The sequence below is a fragment of the Phyllostomus discolor genome, chromosome 9 (assembly GCF_004126475.2).
Source record: "Phyllostomus discolor isolate MPI-MPIP mPhyDis1 chromosome 9, mPhyDis1.pri.v3, whole genome shotgun sequence".
Lineage (NCBI taxonomy): Eukaryota > Metazoa > Chordata > Mammalia > Chiroptera > Phyllostomidae > Phyllostomus > Phyllostomus discolor.
In genome coordinates this window covers 88,431,604-88,454,287 of record NC_040911.2, presented here as the reverse complement: position 1 = coordinate 88,454,287, position 22,684 = coordinate 88,431,604, and the positions used below count along the sequence as shown (strand labels likewise).

The 22,684-nt window shown below is 38.8% G+C and overlaps 1 protein-coding gene across 4 annotated transcripts in view; it reads left to right on the top strand.

Moving 5' to 3' along the window:
- Positions 1 to 21,914, top strand: part of RBL1 (RB transcriptional corepressor like 1) — a 60,713-nt gene extending 38,799 nt beyond the window's left edge. For 3 of the 4 annotated variants that reach the window (XM_028524081.2, XM_036009805.1, XM_036009806.1), the window contains 9 exons: positions 2,187 to 2,319; positions 3,376 to 3,642; positions 4,409 to 4,620; positions 8,419 to 8,595; positions 10,399 to 10,470; positions 12,576 to 12,666; positions 18,092 to 18,240; positions 19,924 to 20,088; positions 21,609 to 21,914. In XM_028524081.2, the coding sequence (XP_028379882.1) occupies positions 2,187 to 2,319; positions 3,376 to 3,642; positions 4,409 to 4,620; positions 8,419 to 8,595; positions 10,399 to 10,470; positions 12,576 to 12,666; positions 18,092 to 18,240; positions 19,924 to 20,088; positions 21,609 to 21,779 (1,437 nt within the window). In that variant the 3' untranslated portion in view covers positions 21,780 to 21,914. Of the gene's footprint in view, positions 1 to 2,186; positions 2,320 to 3,375; positions 3,643 to 4,408; positions 4,621 to 8,418; positions 8,596 to 10,398; positions 10,471 to 12,575; positions 12,667 to 18,091; positions 18,241 to 19,474; positions 19,849 to 19,923; positions 20,089 to 21,608 lie in introns of those variants that run through there. The other variant, XM_036009804.1, reaches the window with a different exon arrangement.
- The last annotated feature ends 770 nt before the right edge of the window (positions 21,915 to 22,684 follow it).

Below are 22,684 nucleotides of genomic sequence, written 5' to 3'. Positions count from 1 at the left end.
CTTTGTAGGTAACTGTGTCCTTTTCTCTTGCTGCTTTGAACATTCTCTCCTTATCTTTTTCATCTTGGGTAATGTAATTATGATGTGTTTTGGTGTGTGCTTCCTTGGGTTCAACTTCTCTAGGACCCTCTGAGCTTCCTGGACTTCCAGGAAATCTATTTACTTCACCAGATTGGGGAAGTTTTCCCTTATTATTTTTTCAAATAAGTTTTCCATTTTTTGCTCTTCCTCTTCTCCTTCTGGTACCCCTGGATTCAGATGTTGGAAGGTTTAAAGTTGTCCCAGAGGTTCCTATGCCACTCCTCATTTTTTTCAATTCTTATTTCTTCATTCTGTTTCAGTTGAATGTTTTTTTCTTCCTTCTGCTCTACATCATTGATTTGAGTTCTGGTTTCCTTCCCTTCACTGCTGGTTCCCTGTATATTTTGCAGTATTTCATTTTGCATAGCCTTCACTTCTTCCTCTACTTTGCATCTGTGCTCAGTCATTTCTGTGAGCATCCTGATTACTGATGTTTTGAACTGTTGAATCTGATAGGTTGGCTATCTCCTCATCACTTAGTTCTTTTTTGGAGTTTTGGGCCATATTTCATTCATTTCATTTGGGCCTTATTTCTTTGTCTAGGTGCGCCTGTTATGTTGTAAGGAGTGGAGCCTTAGGTATTCGTCAGGGACGGGCAACCACATTGCTGGTGTTGTGGTGCTGTATGTGGGTCAGAGAGGAGACAGTGCTGCTTGCTTGCCTCTTGCCCTGCTTTCAGTCCCTTGCCTCTTGCCCTGCTTTCAGTCACTTCCCTCGCTTCCCACAAGTGGATTGTGCCCTTTCAGGTGTTGATTCCTGGGGGGGGCGGGTTGTGTACATTCTAGGGTCCCATGGGCCCCTCCAACAGACTCTCCTGTGAGATAAGTTTCTCCCACTGCTGTAACCCCTGTAGATTTTGAGGCCTTAGTTGCCCGCACTGTAGCCCTGGGTTGCTTGGTTTGTCTTGCTCCCCAGTTTTTCTTCCTTGCTTCTCCTCCATGATGTTGGACCACCTGATCCTCCAGCCACTGCCTTGCCCCTGCCCCTGTCTGCTAGCCACCACAGCTAGTCGCACTTTCTCACGGTCCTAACTGCCCCAGCTTCTTGTCTCCACCCTTCTTCTACCAGACCAGTCAGTTTCTTTAACTCCTTGGTGGTCAGACTTCCATACAATTCAGTTTTATGGCAGTTTAAATTTGTTGTTATCCTTTTTTTTTGGTTGTATGAGGAAGCAAAGCTTATCTATCTACCTATGCGTCCATACTTGCTGGAAGCCAGAAATAGAGTTTTTCCCTTCACCTCTGTTATTCTTTTGTAATTCTTTTCATTCCTATTTGCTTTTCCATCTCCTTACACTTTAATCTTAAACTTTTCCCTAATTCCAGACTATTGAAGGAACTCTCCAAGACCAGGAAGAACTTAAAAGAAAATGGTTTCTAAAAAAAAAACCGACTCTCTTCCATGAGTCTTTCTTCTTTTGTAGCACTGTGATTAATGGGGCAATTAATCACAGTATACTAATCTTTAGTATTCATCATTATTTCTATTAGAAAATCCATTGGGGAAGTGATTAAAAAGCTGTGAACTTGAAAGATAAGGATTTGAATTGAGGCTCTTTCTCTATTAATTAGTAGTAGTGTGTTCTTGGGCAAATTTCACATTTTGAGCCTTAATTTTCTCATCTCTAAGTGGAGAAGGATACTGCCTACCTCACAGGTTTACTTCTGATTGTTGATAAATAAATACATTATAAGATTAAGGGAGATGAACTCTTTACATATATTTAACAACATTAACTATTGAGCTCTTTATGTAAGTTTTTATGTTTTGTCAAGAAAAAAGGAAGGGGACAATACATCGGAAAAGAAGTTAAGAAGGCAGCCCTGGCTGGCGTAGCTCAGTGGATTGAGCACGGGCTGGGAACCAAAGTGTCGCAGGTTCGATTCCCAGCCAGGGTACATTCCTGGGTTGCAGGCCATAACCCCCAGCAACCACACATTGATGTTTCTCTCTCTCTCTATCTCCCTCCCTTCCCTCTCTAAAAAATAAATAAATAAAATATTTAAAAAAAAAAAGAAGTTAAGAAGGCTTCATCTTTTTTCTGTTACAAATTTTCATAAGTAGGTTTATTTGTATGTAAAGCAAAGGGTTTTTGTTTTCAACAGGTTATATTTCCAAATAACTTTGAAACAGGAAATGGGGGAAATATACAGGGACATCTTCCCATGATGCCAATGTCTCCTCTAATGCATCCAAGGGTAAAAGAAGTTCGGACAGACAGCGGAAGTCTTCGAAGGGGTAGGTTCAACATTGGCAAAACAATGAAAAATAACAAAGATCATTTTTCAGAGAAACTTCCAAGTATTTTCCTTTTTTATCCTCATTAGAGGATATGTTTGATTTTAGAAAGAGGTCAAGGGAGAGAAATATTGAAACATCAGTGTGAGAGAGAAACATTGATCTGTTGCCTCCCATACGTGCCCCAACTGGGGATGGAACCTACAGCCTAGGTGTGTGCCCTGAACAGGAATCAAACTCACAGTCTTTTGATGTATGAGAAGATGCTCCAACCAACTGAGCCAGTCTTATTAATATATTATTTATTTCTTCGTCAGGATTTGAAGGGGGCTAAATGCTTATGTAAGCATCATAGTGCAGCTTGTTTTATGCTTTTTTATGTTAAAGCAGTAAGATTTCCAGTCTGATTTTGAATACAATCTGTTTTTTAAAGATTTAATGTTTTTATCTTTGAGGGGCAAGGATGGCTTCTTTCACTTAGCATATTTTCAAGGCATATTACATATGTTGCAGCATGTACCACTACTTCATTCACCTTTATGAATGAATGATGTTTTATTGAGTGGACGTTGTTTGTTTATTCATTAGTTGATGAACATTTCGATTATTTCCACTTATTGGCTATTATGAATAATGATGCTATGAACATTCAGGGCATATATTATTTTTATAATTAGAGGAACAAGTTATTTTCTTGGAAGGGTTCAGGCAAGAGAATCAAATTATAGAAAATTGTTAGAAAACAATAATATTGAGCCTTGACTCTGGGGAGATAAACCTTTTACTTTACCCTTAACATTTTGCTCTTTTAACATAGGCAGAGGTTCAAGAAACCAGGAAGGTAAGCTATCGTTTTCACATTTTATTGTAAGGACCTACTGCAGGCCCACTTTCTCCTACTAGATTGAGGAGGACGGAGGCCATGTTAGTCACTGCTGGATTCCTATTGCCTAGAATGGTAGCTCAGTTTCTTTTTTGTTGAATGAATGAATGAACCTGGTTCATTATTTTGGAATATATATCAAACTGTTTTAAATTTATTTTTCTCTTTACTAGATATGCAACCATTGTCTCCAATTTCTGTTCATGAACGCTACAGTTCTCCTACTGCAGGAAGTGCTAAGAGAAGACTTTTTGGGGACGACCCCCCAAAGGAAGTGCTTATGGACAGGATTATAACAGAAGGAAAAAAGTTGAAAATTGCTCCTTCTTCAAGCATTACAGCTGAAAACATATCAATTTCACCTGGGCAAAGTCTTTTAACAATGGCCACAGCCATAGTGACGGGGACAACAGGACATAAAGTTACAATCCCATTGCATGGTAACATTTTAATGCATTTATTTTATATTTTTTCTGAGTTGGATAAAATTTAAGAATTATCTTATAGGATTGGATCACATGGCCTTGCTAATCCGGGATTTTTTTTTTTAACTTAAATTTATTTATTTATTATTTTTAGAGCAATCTTGGTTTATAGCAAAATTGAGTGTAAGGTACAAAGATTTCCCATATACTCTTTGCCCCCAAACACACACAGCCTCCCTCACCACCAACACTTCTGCACCAGGAGGTTACATTTGTTACATCTGGTGAACCTACATTGACACATTATTACCACCTCCAGCCCAAAGTTCACATTAGTGTTCACTCTTGATATTGTATAGTCTATGGGTTTTGACAAATGTGTGATGACACCCATGAACCATTATAGTATTACGCAGAATAGTTTCACTTCCTTAAAAATTCTGTGCCCCACCCTTTCTTTTGTTTTCAACATGTACGTTCTCCTTGAATTTTCACATTTTATAAATAGACTACCCTTCTTGTTAGGACTTATTTTCTTATCTGAGCTTTACAAATGAGTATATTGAACAAGAGTGTTATTTTTTTATTAAAAAGTCCTTAAATGCTCAAAATAAAACAATAGAGAATAATATTATAACTTAGAATTACTATTTTTGTGGCTTTCCTCTCCTTTTCTACCATATTCCTATGCTTATACACTTAGGTGGATGGATATAACTGACAACTTTTCTGAAGCACATGCAGCTTCTTGCTAAAACAGAACTCTTGCTTGTACATTTAGGTATTGCAAATGATGCTGGGGAGATCACACTGATACCAATTTCCATGAACACAACTCCAGAGTCCAGAGTTGAGAGTCCTGTATCACTTACTGCTCAGTCATTAAGTGGTGCTTCTCCAAAACAAACTCATCTGACTAAAGCACAAGAGGTACATCCAGCCGGACTAAGCAGACCAAAGAGAACTGGATCCTTAGCACTCTTTTATAGAAAGGTATGTGATTTTATAGTGTCTTAAAGGATCTCATTTAATCACTGCAAGAAAGATTGAGTAACAGCAGCTTTCATTTCTTTTTTGTGTTTGGTAAAATATATATAACAAAATATATAATTTTAACCTTTTTTTAAATCCTTACCCAAGGATATATTTATTGATTTTAGAGAAAGAGGACAGAAGAGAAAGAGAAACATCAATGTGAGAGAGAAACATTGATCGGTTGCCTCCCATACGCAACCCCTGACCAGGGGTCGTGCTGCAACTTAGGTATGTGCCCTGACCGGGTAATCAGCCCGTCAGCCTTTCGTTGTTCGGGATGATGCTTGAACTGAGCCTCCCGGCCAGGGCAACTACAAATTTTCTGTTAGAAGAAGAAGCCATCCAGAATATGTGCATCTTGGGGACTTCTGGTCAAGAGGAGGTGTAGGTAAACATGGTTCACCTCATCACACAACCACAGCAAAAATTACAACTAAATACAACTATCACCCAGAGTCATCAGAAGTCGGACAACCAAGGAGTTAGTCACTTTCATCCAGACGGGTAGGAGGGGCAGAGATGCATGGAGATGGAACAAGTGGTCCCACACTTACGTGTGGTGGATAAAAATTGGGAGGGAAACTTCAGGAGCAAGGGATCCCAACCCCACACCAGACCACCCAGCCCAAGGTTCTAGTGCCAGGAAGATAAGTCCCCATAATGTTTGGCTATAAAAACCAGTAAGGTTTGGAGCAGTGGAGGAAACTGCAGGATTCTCAGGTGTCTGCTCTTAAAGGGCCTGCAGTGGACTTAGGACTTACACAGACTCTTTCTGGGCTCTAGCACCAGGGCAGCAGCCTGAAGGATACCAATGGCATATGGGGAGAAAGTGAAGTGTCTGACATCAGGGTAAGTCTGGAGGACAGATCCCTTCTGGACAAAACTCCAGAGGCCAGGCTGTGGCCACTGTCCCTTTTCTGAGCCCTCCTGCACACAGAGCTACAAAGCAGGTAGCACCATCTCTGAGACTCCATCAACCTGGTTCACACAGGTTGCCCCACCCAGGCCATTACCTAAGACTCTGCCCCATCGAACTTACTGGTGTGCATTTCTACAATAGGCCAACCTACTAAAACAGGGAGTCAAGCAGCTGTACCTAATAAACAGAAACAAATACAGGGAGGCTACCAAAATGAGAAGACAAAGAAATATGATCCAAATGAAAGAACAGAACAAAACTTCAGAAAAAGAACTGTATGAAGTGGAGATAAGCAATCTATCAGGTGCAGAGTTCAAAACACTGGTTATTAAGGTGCACAGGGAACACATTAGGTACTTCAACAGCATAAAAAAGACCCAGGCAGAAATGCAGGTTACACTAAGTTAAATAAAGAAAAATTTAGCACTGGTTGGTATGGCTCAGTGGATTGAGTACTGGCCTATGAACCAAAGGGTTGCTGGCTCAATTCCCAGTCAGAGCACATGCCTGGGTTGCGGGCCAGGTCCCCAGTAAGAGGCACTTGAGAGGCAACCACACATTGATGTTTCTCCCCCTCTCTTTCCCTCCCTTGCCCTCTCTAAAAATAAATAAAATCTTTAAAAAAAAAGAAAAAAAAAATTTACAAGGAACCAACAATGGAGTGGATGAAGCCAAAAATCAAATCAGTGATTTAGAACATAGGAAGAAAAAAAAAATTCAGTCAGAACAACAAGAAGAAAAAAGAATCCAAAAAAAAAAAAACAAGGGTATGGTAAGGAGCCTTTGGGACAACTTCAAACGTACCGATATTCGAATCATAGGGGGGCTGGAAGGAGAAGAGAAAGAGCAAGAAATTGAAAACTTATTTGAAAAAATAATGAAAGAAAACTTTTCTAATTTGACGAAGTAAACAGACATACAAGTCCAGGAAGCACAGTTCTAAACAAGAGGGACACAAAGAGGACTACACCAACACACATCATAATTAAAATGCCAAAGTTTAAAGGTAAAGAGAATCTTCAAAGCAGCAAGAGAAAAGCAGAGAGTTACCTACAAAGGAGTTTCCATAAGACTTTCAGCTGATTTGTCAAAAGAAATTTTGAAAGATAGAAGGGACTGGCAAGAAGTATTCAACATGATGAAAAACAAGGACCAACAACCTAGATTACTCTGACCAGCAAAGCTATCATGTAGAATTGAAGGGCAGATAAAGTATTTCCCAGACAAAGTAAAGCTAAAGGAGTTCATCATCACCAAGCCTTTATTACATGAAATGTTGAAGGGACTTATTTAAAAAGAAGATCAAAACGATGAACATTAAAATGGGAGTTAATTCACAACTATCAACAATAGAATCCAAGAAAACAAGTAAAACAGAAACAACCATAGATATGGAGATCACTTGAAGGGTTATTTGAGAAGGGGATGGGGAGAATAGGAGAAAAGGTACTGGGATTAAGAAGTACAAATTGGTAAGCAGTGAATAGGCAAGGGGAGGTTAAGAATAATACAGGTAATGGAGTACCCAAAGAACTTATACGAATGACCCATGGACATGAACTAAAGGGGAGGATTGTCAGAGGGAATGAAGGGTACCGGGTGGAAGGGGGTAGAGAAGGAAGGAGTGGGACAACTCTAATGACAATAAAATGTTATTTTAAAAAAATACGTGTAAGGCATTGAATCAGCTCTATAAAAGACATCTAACAATTATTACTTAATTACCTATTATATTTAATCCAAGCTAAGACCGTATCTGTTATCTTTTTCATGAATGTAAAGTTCTAGTATCTTTCTCACTGCTCTGGCCCCAGTAGTTCCAGATACAGGGAGGGGATGCTGAAAATGAGTTGCTGTAAAATCAATCACAGGTAGCTTTGGAGTCAACCACTTGTCTCTGTATTTCTATCGGAGTCATGTATTGGATAACTTACATTTGTTTTTAAGCTCTAATTTATGGATTTTTTTCCCTGCCAAAGATACTTTTCTGTAAGTGATGCCTTACTCTTTTTTGGTTTTTTTTCCTGAACATTTCAATTTAAAGACTTAGTTCGGGCAGAATAGTCTGGTTTAGGATTACCACAGGAAGGTGTTTACCATTTCTTAAAATAATAAAACATAATGCTTCTGAGATGATTAGAAACCATTTTAGAATCTTGCAGGACCTTCAGGTCATTTCCATTAGTATCAATTCATATGATGACTAATGTATGTAAAAGGCTCAGGGCATTGCACTGAGATTATTCTGACATACATAAAAAAAATCCAGGTATCTCATTTAAAATCTCTTTCATATGTTCATAAAAACCATATAGACTATACGGAAAATTCTTTAAATGGTTTTGCTTTCTGACTCATTTTTTGAGTCAAACATTTATTTTAGTTATTTATTTTCTGATATTTTAGGTTTTCTAGCAATTTTATCTGAACCTCCCTCCCCCCCCCAAAAAAGAGACTTCTGAACACTTGAAAAATTACTTATTCATAATGGCCGTAGCACAGGTAAATTCTACATTCTAGTGTTTCTTACTTTATATAGATGGCAGCATAGAGTAGCAGGAGACATTACATTTCTCTTTTCAAAAATAATTTTTAAGGTATTTTTTTAAAGAGAATTTTGTTTTCATCTGTTTCTCTCTGCCATAGCAGTGAACTAGTACTATAGAATGCATAGCATTGATCTAGTACTATAAAATGGAAATTTTACGTAATTTAACATATCAACTGCTTAGGTGCTTGTTAATCTTGACTTGAAAGCCCATGTTCGTGGTAAGACATAAATTTTAGAAATTATTTTTACTTGTTTTGTTGCATCAGTGTTCTACCTTCCATCTTAGGTCTATCACTTGGCAAGTGTACGCTTACGTGATTTATGTTTAAAACTGGATGTTTCAAATGAGTTACGAAGGAAGATATGGACGTGTTTTGAATTCACTTTAGTTCACTGCCCTGACCTAATGAAAGACAGACATTTGGATCAGCTCCTGCTTTGTGCCTTTTACATCATGGCAAAGGTAATGTGTAAGCTGGGGGAAGTTCTTTGCACTGGTTGCCTGTATTTGAAGCATGAAGTAAAAGTCTGTTGCACTTGACCCTTAGTTTGCCTTAAGTTTGAAGCATGAAGTAAAAGTCTGTTGCACTTGACCCTTAGTTTGCCTTAAGTGCTGTAAGCTAACAATACCCATCATCGTTGATGGAGTAGTAAATTCCAGCTACTGTGCCTGTTCTCTGGGTTCTCCATTTAGTTTTATAATAATCAGCTTTCCCACTCCATATGTGTACATTGGCTATAAATAAGTCAGAAGAGGTCTTAGAGACCATTTGTAGTAAAATAGCTCTCCCCACTATTAATGTGACAACACCATTTCCACCCCACCCCTGTGGTACCTCTAATCCGGTACTTTAAAGCACCATGATCCTTACACTGTAGGTGAAGAAGGGAGGCCCAGAGCTGAAAGTTACCTTGGCTAATGTTCTACAATAAGTGGCAACCTAGGACCTAGGCTCTCCTGATTAAGAATCTAGTATAAAATAGCTTCTATAGCATACTTCTTTCCTGTGACTTACACTGCCACTTCTGAAGAACACTTTATTCTCTGCTTGCTGCAGCATGTTTTAGGTTATAAAATAACATACCTTCTTTTTTAAGTTTCTGCTGTATCTGAAACAATCATCTGCAACTTTGGTCACAACTGTTGGCCACACTGGCTGTCCTAGCAGACATACACAGTTAAGTCCTAATTTTTAAACTTTTTGAGGCAGAGGACATGTTTTCAAATTCCTTTGTGGCACCTGTCTCAACGCGTCTTTACAGTCTTTGTACAGGTGCTCTCACTTTTTCCCATCTGTTCAGGTGTACTTCGCGTTCCTTCTCCTCGGCTCCAAGGGCCCTTCCTTTGCCTCTGTAACTTGTTTCCTGAGCCCACATCCAGCTGGCTCACTTTTCCTGCCTCTGTCACTTTCTAAATAAACTTTAACTACAATTTGAAAAACAAGAAAACTCTATACAAATAGGTATTAATAAATGGTATTAATTAATTGTGTGTGCATTCCAAAGAACTATAAGCTCAGGCTTTGCTATTTTCTAGCTCAACATTATGGAGAACAGGTTAAATGCTAGTGCACTGTAAAGTGGAAGAAGAGAGTAATTTAAGTGAACTTTATTGATAATAAACAGACCAGAAGGTATTCCTTTATGGATCACTAACATATTTTCTTACTTCTAGCCATCACTGCGACTTTTCTGTCAAAGCTTGAGAACCATACAGTCTGTCCTGATATGTTAAAAGCCTAATCCTATGATAACCACTCATTTTTATTGCAAATCACCACAAGACATTTTTTATAATTAAGTATGTAGTTAATTTACTTTTAAATAAGTAAATGAAATTTAATAAAATGTAAGACTGCATGGGATTCAGCACATTTGAGGGGGTTTTTTGGTCATTTAAAAAAATTTTATTTATTTTTTTTTTTTGCATTACCATTTAACCCTCCTATATCCTTTCCCTTCCCTCCTCCCCCGATTTTCTTATATCATTCTTTTTACAAAGAAAGGCATTTTCAGTAAAGCCATGCCATAGCTATCTTGGTGCTTTTGATTAATGAAACTATTAGCTAGGTCCCCATAGGCCACAAAGCCTGAACTTTGAAGTTAGTACAAATCATATATGGTAGAGGTTTTTAGTCATGGACTGGCCTAAGGCTAATGGCTTTCTGCAAGATTGCTCTCCAGTGCCAGCCAATAATTGAAGTGTTTGTTCAGAGCCATTTTTCTTTTGAGAGCAGTTGATAAATGCAGTTTTTCTTTTCCTTAGGTAACAAAAGAAGAAAGAACTTTTCAAGAAATAATGAAAAGTTATAGGAATCAGCCCCAAGCTAATAGTCATGTGAGTTACATTATGTTTCTTGTCCAAAATTAGATTTGTATTTCTCTCATGAGAAGTCATGTAAAAGGTAAATTTCTTTTAAAGTTCTACTGTATTTTAGGTTTTTTGGTTTAATAGATATCATTAAATTCAAAAGACAGTTTCAGTAGAAGCCAGGCCATTGGCTGTTCCTGACTCATGCATATATTTGCATATACTTTTTACACAGTCTTTTTCTCCATTTGTTCATCTGTTGAGTAGGAACATTTTTCACTAGAAAATAATAATATTCTTTAATTGTATAAGATTTGATTCTCTGGTGATATTTAAATCCAGTGAAAATTGAGGATTTATTAACTTAAATTTAGTTTCTTTTGCCATCTACTAAGAATCGTAATGTTTGTGTCTCTGAGTAGGTGTCAAGCATTTCTGATAATGTTGTGATAATAGCCATGGTGAGACTCCTTTACAACTTTCAGTCATGCAAATATAAAATGTTAGTGTAGTGGCCTGGCACATGGTAAGTGTTCATGACTGTTAGGTCCACATTGTTGTTATTATTGTAGCTGAGAACACAGAGTTAGGTTACCCTAAGGCTTTGACCATCTTGGTTGCTCTGCTTTAAGGGAGTATAATGGCCTCTTCTCTGGCCCCCACGATCTGCCATCTAGGAAGAAAGACGGTGGGTCAGTATCCCAGCCTGGTGTGATGGCCTCTTCTAAGAGAGCCCCTCCAGTAGTTTTGTTGTCAGTGGAAATCAGGCTCTTCCATGGGGATCACAAAGAATGCATTCCAAGGACCCACACACAGGAAATTATGGTGTGGCAAGATGATTTATTCATGTGGAAGGCTGTCCCTATGTCCCCTCTGTCCTTCCTCCACCCATTTAGCCATGTCCTCAGCAAGGCCAAAATGAAAGCCAGTGTCCAGACTGTCTGCTTCATACTAGAGCTTAGTCTTTTGGAGCCCACACTGTGTGCCACGGGCCCTAGTATCTGCTGGACCCACATAGTCACGTGCTCCTGGGCGAGGAAGAGCACACGAATGAACTGGGCAAGTGTGGATTTTCAAAATAACTAATCAACTTTCCAAGCTTTTGTAGGTTTGTAATGAGTTCACCTCCCCAGCCAATGCATTGTTCCCCAGGCTAGACTGACCGGCCTCTATGGTCAAGGCCCCCCCCCCCCCCCCCATCTGGTGCCAGAGCAGGGGAGGGAGGGATGTTAATCTCCTTGGAGCACAGTGCTCTGGCCCCCTGGAGTGTGAAAAGCTGTAGCTTCCTGGTGAAGCAAACAGGCTCATGTTCCCCAGTTTATTAAGCCCAATGTCTAAGTCTCTTTGCTCTCTTTCTTATTAATAATTAGCTAACTACCTATGGTAACAGTCTCACTTCTTTACTTAAGCCCCCAAGTACCCTGATGGTGATTTGGCGATATTAGAGGAGCCAAGTACAAGTGTTTGTTATATACTGTGACAGACTAAGAGTTTCTGGACCTTCAGAAAAACCCCTCAGGAACAGAGCCTAGAGAGGGCCATACTGTCCTTAAAGATCATTAAGGTCAAATTACTGTGTGTCAAAAATGGACTAAGCCCAAGCCTCCTAAATATCTTCTAAATACTAATACCTGTAGGATGAGGAGAAATGGATCATGCCTGTCAGCTACCTTGGAGGCAGGAAAGAGTTTCAGTGCAGGGTGGGAACAAATTTTCATGTGGCTATTTGAAAGGAGCTGAGAATGGAATGGGAGAAGGAAAACAAGCTTCAGTGACAGCAAATGATTCTTGGGTAAGGAGTAAAAGAGAGGAGGAACGAGTTCTGTTCTTTGAGGTTACTTTTATTTGGCAAACCTGCTCATCAGTGTTTAGTTGCTATTTATATACTTAAAATGTTTCTATTTACATTGTAAACTCCTACAATAGCATATTTTAGGTATAGGCTTAGAATCTGCTTTAGTATTCCCTCTTCTAAGATGTTTGCCATAATCTTCATTTACCAGACTAATAACACCTTGCCCTTGATTATCACCCATACAAATACTTTTTAATTGCCTTGATATTTTGTTTTTCTTGCTTAACTCGTGCCTCTTTGTGACTCAGCAGTCCTTTACTTCCCCTCTGACCTATAGGTCTACAGAAGCGTATTGCTGAAAAGTATTCCAAGAGAAGTTGTGGCTTACGATAAAAAAATAAATGGTGATTTTGAAATGACAGATTGTGGTAAGTTGTTCCGTTTAACATTCTATCTGCAATACACCCTCGATTACATTGTACGTAATAAAATACGTACAATGGCTGTCAGGTAATGCAGAGTCAGCGATGTAGGTGTTTTGGGAAGAAATAAATGAGTTTGTGATAAGTATAGGTCAGGCGCTTCCCCCAAGAGGTCGTGCATTGAAACTATTAATTTGTCCCATTAATTGTTTCAGAAGTTTTCTGGTCCACTTATATACATTAATAAATCAAGTAAAAAGCAGTTAAATTTTTAAAATTCAGTAGTCCTCCCTTACCCACAGTTTTATATTCCTTGATTTCAGTTACCTTCAGTCAGTGGAAAATTCCAGATATTTTGAGAGAGAGAGACCACAGTCACATAAACTTTACTACTGTTCATTTGCTTTTAGTAATAATTTTCCTATTGTATTATTAGTTATTGTTGTTAATCTTTTACTGTGCCTCTAATTAATTTATAAATTAAACTTTATCATATGTGTTTTACTTTCACATAATCTTTTACTGTGCCTATAAGTTTAATTAATTTATAAATTAAACTTTATTATATGTGCTTACATACAGGACAAAACAGATAGATAGGGTTCCATACTGTCCACAGTTTTCAGGAATCCACTGCGGGTCTTGGAACATGTTCCCGGTGGGTAAGAGGGGGACTGTAAATCTGAATACAGGGAAACAAAGATAGCTGTCAGTGATCTGCCTGGGGAGACAATTAAGGAAATATCTTTCTTATTAAAAAGTATACAGGTATTCTGCCACTCCTGGCAAGGCTGCTACCTTGTTGGTACCGTCATGCTAAGACTTGAGGCACTAGTGATTTTTTCCCAAGGAAAATCCCGTGTTCGGTATTCATATGTTAATGAATTGTGGAGATGCCTCTTCCATCCATCTCCTTACCCTTGTCTCATCTTTTTATTACTTAATGTGCATCACTGTAACCCTGCTTTTGCCCCACCCTGTATGTGCGCCCGTGTGTCATATACCAGGTCTGGCAGAAGTACCGCCTGCTTGAGTGTGGTCGGTAGGATAATAATATGGGTGTAATAATTTGTTGTTTTAACTTGAACATTTCACCTAAAATGTCATGTGGTACGCTTGAGTATGAAACTGTTATGTTACAGAATTGCATAATTATGATTTTGTAATAAAAGAGCTTGTAATAAAAAAGGGGATGTTATATGTACCGGACCCTATATGCTGTGATTTGTTTATACAATGTGGGACATCTAGATGGTTTCCAGTTGTATACAGCTTTGTGAGGAAATCACTGTAGATTACTCTTTGGTCTTCATCCTCAGGATAAATTCTTAGAGAAACTGTCTGGATCAAAGATATTTTTAAAAATTACACAAATATCCATGATCATTATGGTGTCTACTAGGATCTGAATTTTTAAGATCTTATCAAAATCCTTTAATAACTGCCTAGAATCTGATCCCATTTAAGGATACATAGGCCATTCTCAATCCTTTTTACATAAATATAGTATTCCTGAGTCTTTTCAAGACAGTGAGAAGTATATAAGACAGTAAGCCTGACCAAAAAAAACAAAAACAAAAACTATGTTTTTGTTACACATGTTGCTCTTCAGGCCTAGGTGGTTCACTGTCCTTGCAAAACCAGGCATATCAGAGGTTAGACTGGAAACAGTGTGCTCTGTTCTATGAAGAAACTTTGTTCTGTGAAAAACAAAGTACTGTATTTTGCTGTGTATTATGTGCACATTTTTGCCCACATCTTTGAGGGAAAAGTAAGGATGTGCATTATGCACAGGTAGTACTAATTCTGTATCTATGTAAATGTTTTTAATTCTTTTATTAATGCCTTTGCATTGAAAGTGTAACTCTAGCAAGCAATAACGATATTCATATGCAAAATAACACCCTGGAATTCAATAATTGATTTTGTTTCTAAATATAAATAAATCAGTAATTGAATTAAAAGATTAAAATGGAGCCTTGGCTGGCATAGCTCAGTGGATTGAGTGCGGGCTGGGAACCAAAGTGTCCCAGATTTGATTCCCAGCCAGGGTACATTCCTGGGTTGCAGGCCAGAACCCCTAGCAACTGCACATTGATGATTCTCTCTCTCTCTCTCCCTCCCTCCCTTCCCTCTCTTAAAAAAATTAATTAATTAAAAAAAAAATGATTAAAATGGGCCCTGACTAGTGTGGCTCAGTGGATTAAGCACTGGACTGCAAACCAAAGGGTCTCCCGTTTAATTCCCAGTCAGAGCACATGTCTGGCTTATGAGCTGGGTCCCCGGTAGGGGGCAATTGAGAGACAACCACACTTGATGTTTCTTTCCCTCTCTGTCTCCTCCCTCCACCTCTCTAAAAATAAATAAAATCTTTTAAAAATATATTCAAATGGAAGGGCTTTTTTTTTTTCCTGAAAGTTTGGGCCAAAAACGTGGGTGTGCATTATACACGGGACTGCTTTATACACAGCAAAATATGACAACTGCCAGCTACTGACTGAGATACAAGGACCAGTGAAGTTCAGGACAGTGTAAATAAGCAAAAGGAAATATATCATGGTTTCTTTTTGATACAGTGTCTACCAATGAAGTTTGAGGAGAATGAGGGTTAGCTTACTCTCTCTACAAGAGATCAAATTATTATATATACATTTATTTAGATATTTATTAGCAGGCAAACAAGGAAAAACATTCTTAAGATCCTATCCAGTGGTGGTGGCACAGAGCAAGGAGAGTATCCAGCAGTAATGGTCTCAGGAGTTCTGGCACCAAAAAAGCGAGAAAGTTACAGAGGAAGATACCAAAAGGCAAGTCTATGTTCAGAAAAGCCATTTCAGTTCCTGGAGCTATGGCTAAATGCAATGGCCTAGACGTGGACACACCAAAGAACACCACCTTGGAAAAAAACCCAGTTCTGGTTCTATGAACAAATTCATCATTAGGTATAAAATGATTATTGTTAAAAACACACACTTTACACATTTGATACAGTTAGCTAAAAGCCCTAGCTGTCTGTCCAACTACCACCTCACTCAAGGTTCACTCAAGGCAGATACTATTATCCAGTTATCTTTAAAGCCAGGGTCAAGCCAGCAATAGGCATCAGAGTTCAGATCTGGTCGTCTTCCATAACAGCAAAGCCCCATGAGATGTCATGGGATATCACATCTCTTTCATGGTATTGTGGATAGTGTCTCAAATACTCTAACTAATCTGCTTATGTTAAATACTTCTAATTTCCCCAACATGAGCCAGTTTTTAGCATTAGGCATACCTAATAAATGGTTGCTATTTTCATCAATGAAAACCTATTCCTGACATTCAGTATGTTAGTTAGCAAAGCACTGACCACTGATTGACATAGGCCTAACAGAAACCCTTATAAGTAGCGAACTGTGGAGAATGAGCTTCTTAATGAAAATGCAGTTCAGTCATGTACCATGTGTCCTTTGTTATCATATTAGACCTCCCCAGACTGGCATCCTCAATTGAGAACATGTGAGAAACCCAGCTTACAGCTTCATCTAAGTAACACAGTCACAATACTCAACTGTATTATAGCAAATTGAAAACTTTACAATACTTCCTCAGAGGCTTGTTTTAAGGATTAAAAAGAACAGGTGTGTATGTTTAACACAAAGCCTGCTCCTAGTGAGGCCTCAGTACCAATAAGTAGTAACTAGTATATATTATTTTGTTTATAAGCAATATAAAATTTGTTATATTTCATTAATGAATATGGCTTTTGTCTTTTAAAGCTACTTTTTGTAGGGTCATATTTCTTCAAAGTTTTTTCAATGTTGAAAACTAGGTCACACATACAAAACAAAAACGAAAAACAGTAAATTCTCTGAAGGGACAAAAATTCTGTTTTTATATGAGATATGTAAAATTGGTAACTGCACATTGATAATTAGGTGACTTTATTTCCCATTTAGATAATGTTTAGATAACATTTAACAGTCATCTGGTAGACAGACAACCAAGATATTAATAGAGAACATTTTTATTTGTTTTTAAATTATAGTGATGCCTCTTAGACCTCACAAGAAACCGCCAAAATATCATTGAAATGGTCTAAAACCACTAAAGTTTTAAAATGGCCTATGGTTAGTAGCTTTTGCACATCCGGGGATCACGCTGCCCTCTCGATCACAAAGCCAGTCTGCAGTAGTTACTGCATGTTGCTGTTGTGAGGAGCAAAAAGAACAAATGTGGATGTGGCAGGAGAAATAGGAAGGAATTCTAAATGCCTCCTCCAGGGAAATGCTGCTGTGCTGGTCGAGCCCATCATCTCTCCACCCAACCCTTTGGTTTATAAATTCTGATCTTCTTTCTTTCATCCTAAAATAAACTTGTTTCTTTCTCCATTTTTAAGTGATAAGAATCACACGATACGCCTTTTGTCAATCTGAAAACTAATGACAGTATGTGCAAAGACTTCAGCATCAGTCAGTGGAGCAGTTCCTCTGCCGGCGATGGCCGGGGGTTCGATCCCCCGGCCATCGCCGGCAGACAGTGTGCACCCCAGACAGTTTGGGTGGGCCCAGTCTCTGAAACCAGGTTCCCTGAGAAATAGCTATCTGCTGTGCCCTTGGATGCAGATGCATCATTCTACATTTAAAATTAACCGTGTATTATGGCTGTAGTTGTTGGCCACCTGCAGCCCTAGATAATTTGCCTTCTACCTTGCCCCTTTCAGATTGAGTCTTTGGCAGTTTCTAAAGCCATAGATCCATAAATTCAGCATGTCTCTCTGGAGTTCTGCAGATATTATCTCCAGTCTCCTAAGGGCTTGTCTCATCCACTGGTGGTTTATATAAAGCCACATTTTAATTGCTTGTCAATGTTATATGGCAATCCAAAAAAGAGACATTTCTTTTACTCATGAGAGTAGTAGGGGAAATTATGAAATTATAGTAGTTCATTGGGCAAGGAAAATCATGTATCTTGAAGGTGGGTTGCTTTAAGACTATCTAGTGATGGGATAGGGAAATTAACTGACAGTGGTTGGAGTAAGAAACATGTTCATCTCATTTTTCAATGGTTGGATCAAGATAGGAAATTTGGCCTAATCAGGTCTCTTCCTACCCAGAGATACTCATGTCTCTTCCTAAATTTAGGAAGAAAAAATTAGGGTTAGGGCCAGCGTTCTTCTAAGGGCCGCCAGTGACAGTGAACTGAAAAGCTGTGGTTGCCGAAGTGGTATCTAAAGAAAAGAGGTCCACCTTCAGTTTACATGTTTGTGTCTCTGAAGATCCCAGTTTAATTTGTGCATAATATTTGTAGACTTCTGACCTTTTCTAAGAGCATTGACTGCTTTACATAAACGTTTGTGTTTAGTTGATTTTTTTATATTGTAGAGTGATAATTTAAATCGCCAATTTATATATTAAAGTACGTCTTTCGCAACACTGAATTCTTTTAACAGACTCGGAAGATGGTACAAAAACACCTGATTGTTCCAGTGTGCCAGTGAGAGAGGAAAGAGGCGATCTTATCAAATTTTACAACACAGTGTATGTAGGAAGAGTGAAGTCGTTTGCATTGAAGTATGACTCATCAAATCAGGACCATACGGTACGTTTTATATTTTCCTGCTCTGTCAAATATCATAGTCATAGTTGGATAGCTGAGTTTATTTTGCTAGATAAGTGTTTCAGAGTTAAAGCCTCACTGATGCATTATATAGGATAAAATATATTTGTAATTAATCAGGGAGTGATTAAGGCTATAATGCAGCAGAGAGCAGAGGAAATCATGGAAATTTTATCTGCAATGTGATTATGTTGCTAGAAATGCATACATATGGGCAAGGACTAGATGGGAACACAGAAAAACAAAAATAATTTAATTCTGGTAATTTTTCTCTTGTTTTTGATTTCTATTGTTATTTTATGAGATAAGTGGGTTGTTGTTTTTTTTTTTTTTTTTTTTTTCAAGATAAAGAGAAAATGAAATAGACAGGCCTGAACTATAAATAGTGTCAGCCCTGAAAATTTTTATGCAGATCCTAGATTTGGCAGTACCAGCAGATTTGTGAATACTAGTAGTATTACGAGAATATGAACTGAGTTGATTCCCAGTAGTGCAGACTTTAGTTATGAGAAAGACCGTGATTTACACCCTGGCCAGGTGGTTTAGTTGGTTGGAGTGTCATCCCATACAACAAAAGTTTTGTGGGTTTGATACCCGATCAGGGCACAAACCTAGGTTGCAGGTTCAGTCCCCAGTCAGGGCACATACAGGAGGTAACCGATCAATATTTCTCTCACACCTGTATTTCTTTCTCTCCTCCTTTTCTCCCACTTCTTCCCTCCCTTTTCTTTTCCTTTCCCTCCCTTTCTCTCTCCTCCTCTTTCTACCTTTCTCTCTCTCTAAAAATCAACATATTCTGGGCAGAAACATATTCTCTGGGCAGACTTTAAAAAAGAAAGAAAGAGGGACAGTAGAAGCTGCACCCAGCCAGTAGCCATGTATGTGTCTCTCTCGGTTTCTGTTCTTCTTCCTTTCAAGGAGTATGGTCTCTGACTATTTATCCTGAGAGGCCATGACATGACGGCTCATCCTGCTCCATCAGTTCTAGCTCCTGTCATATGCTGTGCTGGGAGTAGTTCTGTCATCAGCCAACTGAAACTAGTTGTGTTAGCTTCAAGTAGAGATGAAAATGAAATAATAATTAAGGAGCCATCTTTATTTATTCCTGGAATGGAAACATTGTACCATATATTAAAGAAAAGTACAGACCTTGCTCACCTACCTCTATTTCTAAATCTTTTCACTTTAACATAAAGTCTCAACATTTCATTGACAGGTTTGTTTCATGTTGGACTCATCCTGCTGGCTCGTAGAATTCTCTGCCTCTCTTTATGCTCTTTGCTGCTGCTTTGGTTGTGGGTATGTGTGTGTGTCGAGAGAGATTCTTACTGCAAGTGTTAGGACATCCATTATTCTTTACCCCTACTTTCAGAGAATGGAGTTGGGGTTCCTATACTCCTGGCTTGCTGATTCTTGTATCTTACCCAGAATTCTTCAGGATTTCCTGAAAGTTCCAGGAAGATCAATTTTAGTTTCTCTCTTAGTAATTATTGAAAAATGAGGGTTAATAGACCATTTGTTTGCTTTTTTCTGCTGTAAGTAAGCTCTTAAAGTATAACTGACTCCTAACTAGGAGAGAGATGCCAATACGAATAAAAATATGGTGGAATTCCAAAAAAGAAAAAAACTTTTATCTTAAAACAAGTTACTTTTTGGTTATTTCAGATGGAAGCTCCACCACTCTCTCCTTTCCCATATATTAAGCAGCAGCCAGGCTCACCACGCCGAATTTCCCAGCAGCACTCCATCTATATTTCCCCACACAAGAACGGGTCGGGCCTTACCCCAAGGACCGCTCTGCTGTATAAGTTCAATGGCAGCCCTTCTAAGGTAAGGTGTACACCAGCTTTACTCCTAAGCAACTTACGCATATGTGTTAAAAATTGATTTCAGATTACTAGTTAGTAATCTTTAATATTGCTCTCTGTTTTCTTGCATAGTTACTACTAATAAATACTATTAATGAACTGTTACTGTGGCAAGTTTCCTGTGACCAAGAGCAGTGTATTCATTCGAAGTAGTTTAATCCATTAGTGTTGACTTGGTATTGGAGAGGCTCACTGCAAGAGTCCAGTGTGTCTCCCTGCTCAAGCGTGATCGTGCGAAGGGACCAGTAAGGCAACACCTGCCAGTGGTCAGTTAAGCAGAATATTGTTTAAAGAAAGGCCTTGAAAGTGAAACTTCATTTGGCAGGTGGTAACAAAGTAGTAAAACATCTGTAAAGAGGCCTCCTCTTATTTACACAAATAGTGCTGTGGTTATTCCTACACAATGATGAAGCTGTGACGGGGACATGATTGCTGTTTTCCAGTATTTCAGGGGCTATTGAGCAGATATGTTCAGTAAGTCTCCAGAAGCCAGAGTCACTGCCAACTAGAAGTTGTTGTATTAGACAGGTTGCAACTCAGTCCAGATACAAAGGCAGCTCCTTAACTCATGAGTTTCTAACTCAGTTCCACAAACATCTACTGAGCTGAGCAAACATCTATTATACTTAGCAAACAAAGCACACTGAGGTAGAGCCCCTCTCAGAATTGTATTTCCTCTTCATAGAAGTCGATTTCCTATAACCATGTTTTAGAAGAGACTCTTGCATGAAATCAAAGATGGGGCCAGTTGACTTCTAAGGCAGTGATTTCAGAACCATAGGTCAGAATCACTGGGGGAGCTTGGTGAACAGAGACACCTGTCCCGTAGTCCTGCTGAATCACAGAGCTCTTGCAGTCAGGCTCCCTGCACAACTGTGGCGCATAGCTTTTGGAAAACACTTCTCCAAGGCCCTGCTACTGAGAGTGTGGGTTACAGACCAGCAGCATCAGCATCACATGGGAGCACTTTAGAAATGCAGACTCTCGGGCCTCACACCAGCCCTACTGAATCTGAACCTGCATTTTTAACAGGATCCCCAGATGTTTAGCAGGTACATTATAGTTTCAGAAGCATTGGTATAGGAGGAGGATCTCAACCTTTAGGGAGCATCAGAACCACCCGGAGGGTAGGATAAAACAGATTTCTGGGCCCTACCCCTCAGTGTTTGATTCAGTAGGTGTAGGGTGAGGCTTGAGAGTTTGTATTACTCATAAGTTCCTAGCTGCTGCTGCTTCTGCATCTGCTCTGAGTCCACACTTTGAGAACCACTTCTTAGGGTAAACTCAATTTTTTACAACCTCTGAAAAGATTAGCTGTAATTAACCTTATTTGGTTGGCCTTGATTCAAAAAAAAATAATCTGTACCCCGTTGTTTCCCTTTGGATAAAGGATAGAGGGCAGGAAAAAGCAGTTACTTTAGTTTTTTTGCTGCTATTTTCCCCTTTCTCCCTTTTACTCATGCATGTCCTCTGTTTTTACAGAGTCTGAAAGACATCAACAACATGATAAGGCAAGGTGAACAGAGAACCAAGAAGCGAGCAATAGCCATTGATGGTGATGCAGAATCACCTGCCAAACGCCTCTGTCAAGAAAATGACGATGTTTTGCTCAAAAGACTACAGGATGTTGTCAGTGAAAGGGCAAATCATTAGTGCCTTCCCTGTTTCTGTGATCATAGCACTTTCAGGTTGTTTTGCAGAAAGTTGGGGCTCTGTCCTTCAAAACACTGAGCCCTGTAGATGGTAAATATCACTGAGTTAAAAGAAAAACTGGAAGTGGGGGGGGGGGGGGGAGAAAAACTGTGTGAAAATTATATGCTTTTTTTAAACATTCATCCAAAATGTAGTTGGCAGAGATGTATTTTGAGTTGGATTGGAAAGGAATGTTTTAAGTGCCTTTTAAACATATTAATAGTCCTAGAGTTTTTTAAATGTTTGTTCCTTGGGTTAGTTTTTAAGATGAAATAAGGGGAAACCTTATAATTTTTTAGCTTTCTTTTTAAAATAATCAAGTATCGCCTTCTGTGCCTTATAATATAAGGGTTAATCTATTTTTGGTAAGTGTACTTTGAGATATTTGTATTCTCGATTTAATATTAAATAAGGGTTGGTTCTCATAGCAGCTGGGCCAGAGGATGATGCACCCTGTCTCCGACCCACTGTGGTGACTCTGCATCCAGATGCCACTACCATTCTGGGTCACCTAGATCCCTTTCCTGCCCTTTGTCTCCTTGAGCATAAGCAGGTTTGTGCCCGAGCCCATACTCACTGCCCACTGCCCACTGCCCACTACACACACTGCTTGCTTTCCAGCCCTGGCTGTCTTAGCTTGGTGTCACAACCTAATGAAAGAGGCACTTGCTCCTTTTTTAAACTATCATTTTGTTTTCTAAACCACTAACGTAACCATACATGATTATATTACATCATGCAATTCTCAAAACAGGAAGCTGCTTCTCAAGACAGTAGAATAAAATACAGATAAGAATTTTTAGAAACTAAATTTTCTATTCATGAGGTAGCACCACGATTATGTGTGAAAAACGGTTTTTGAGGTC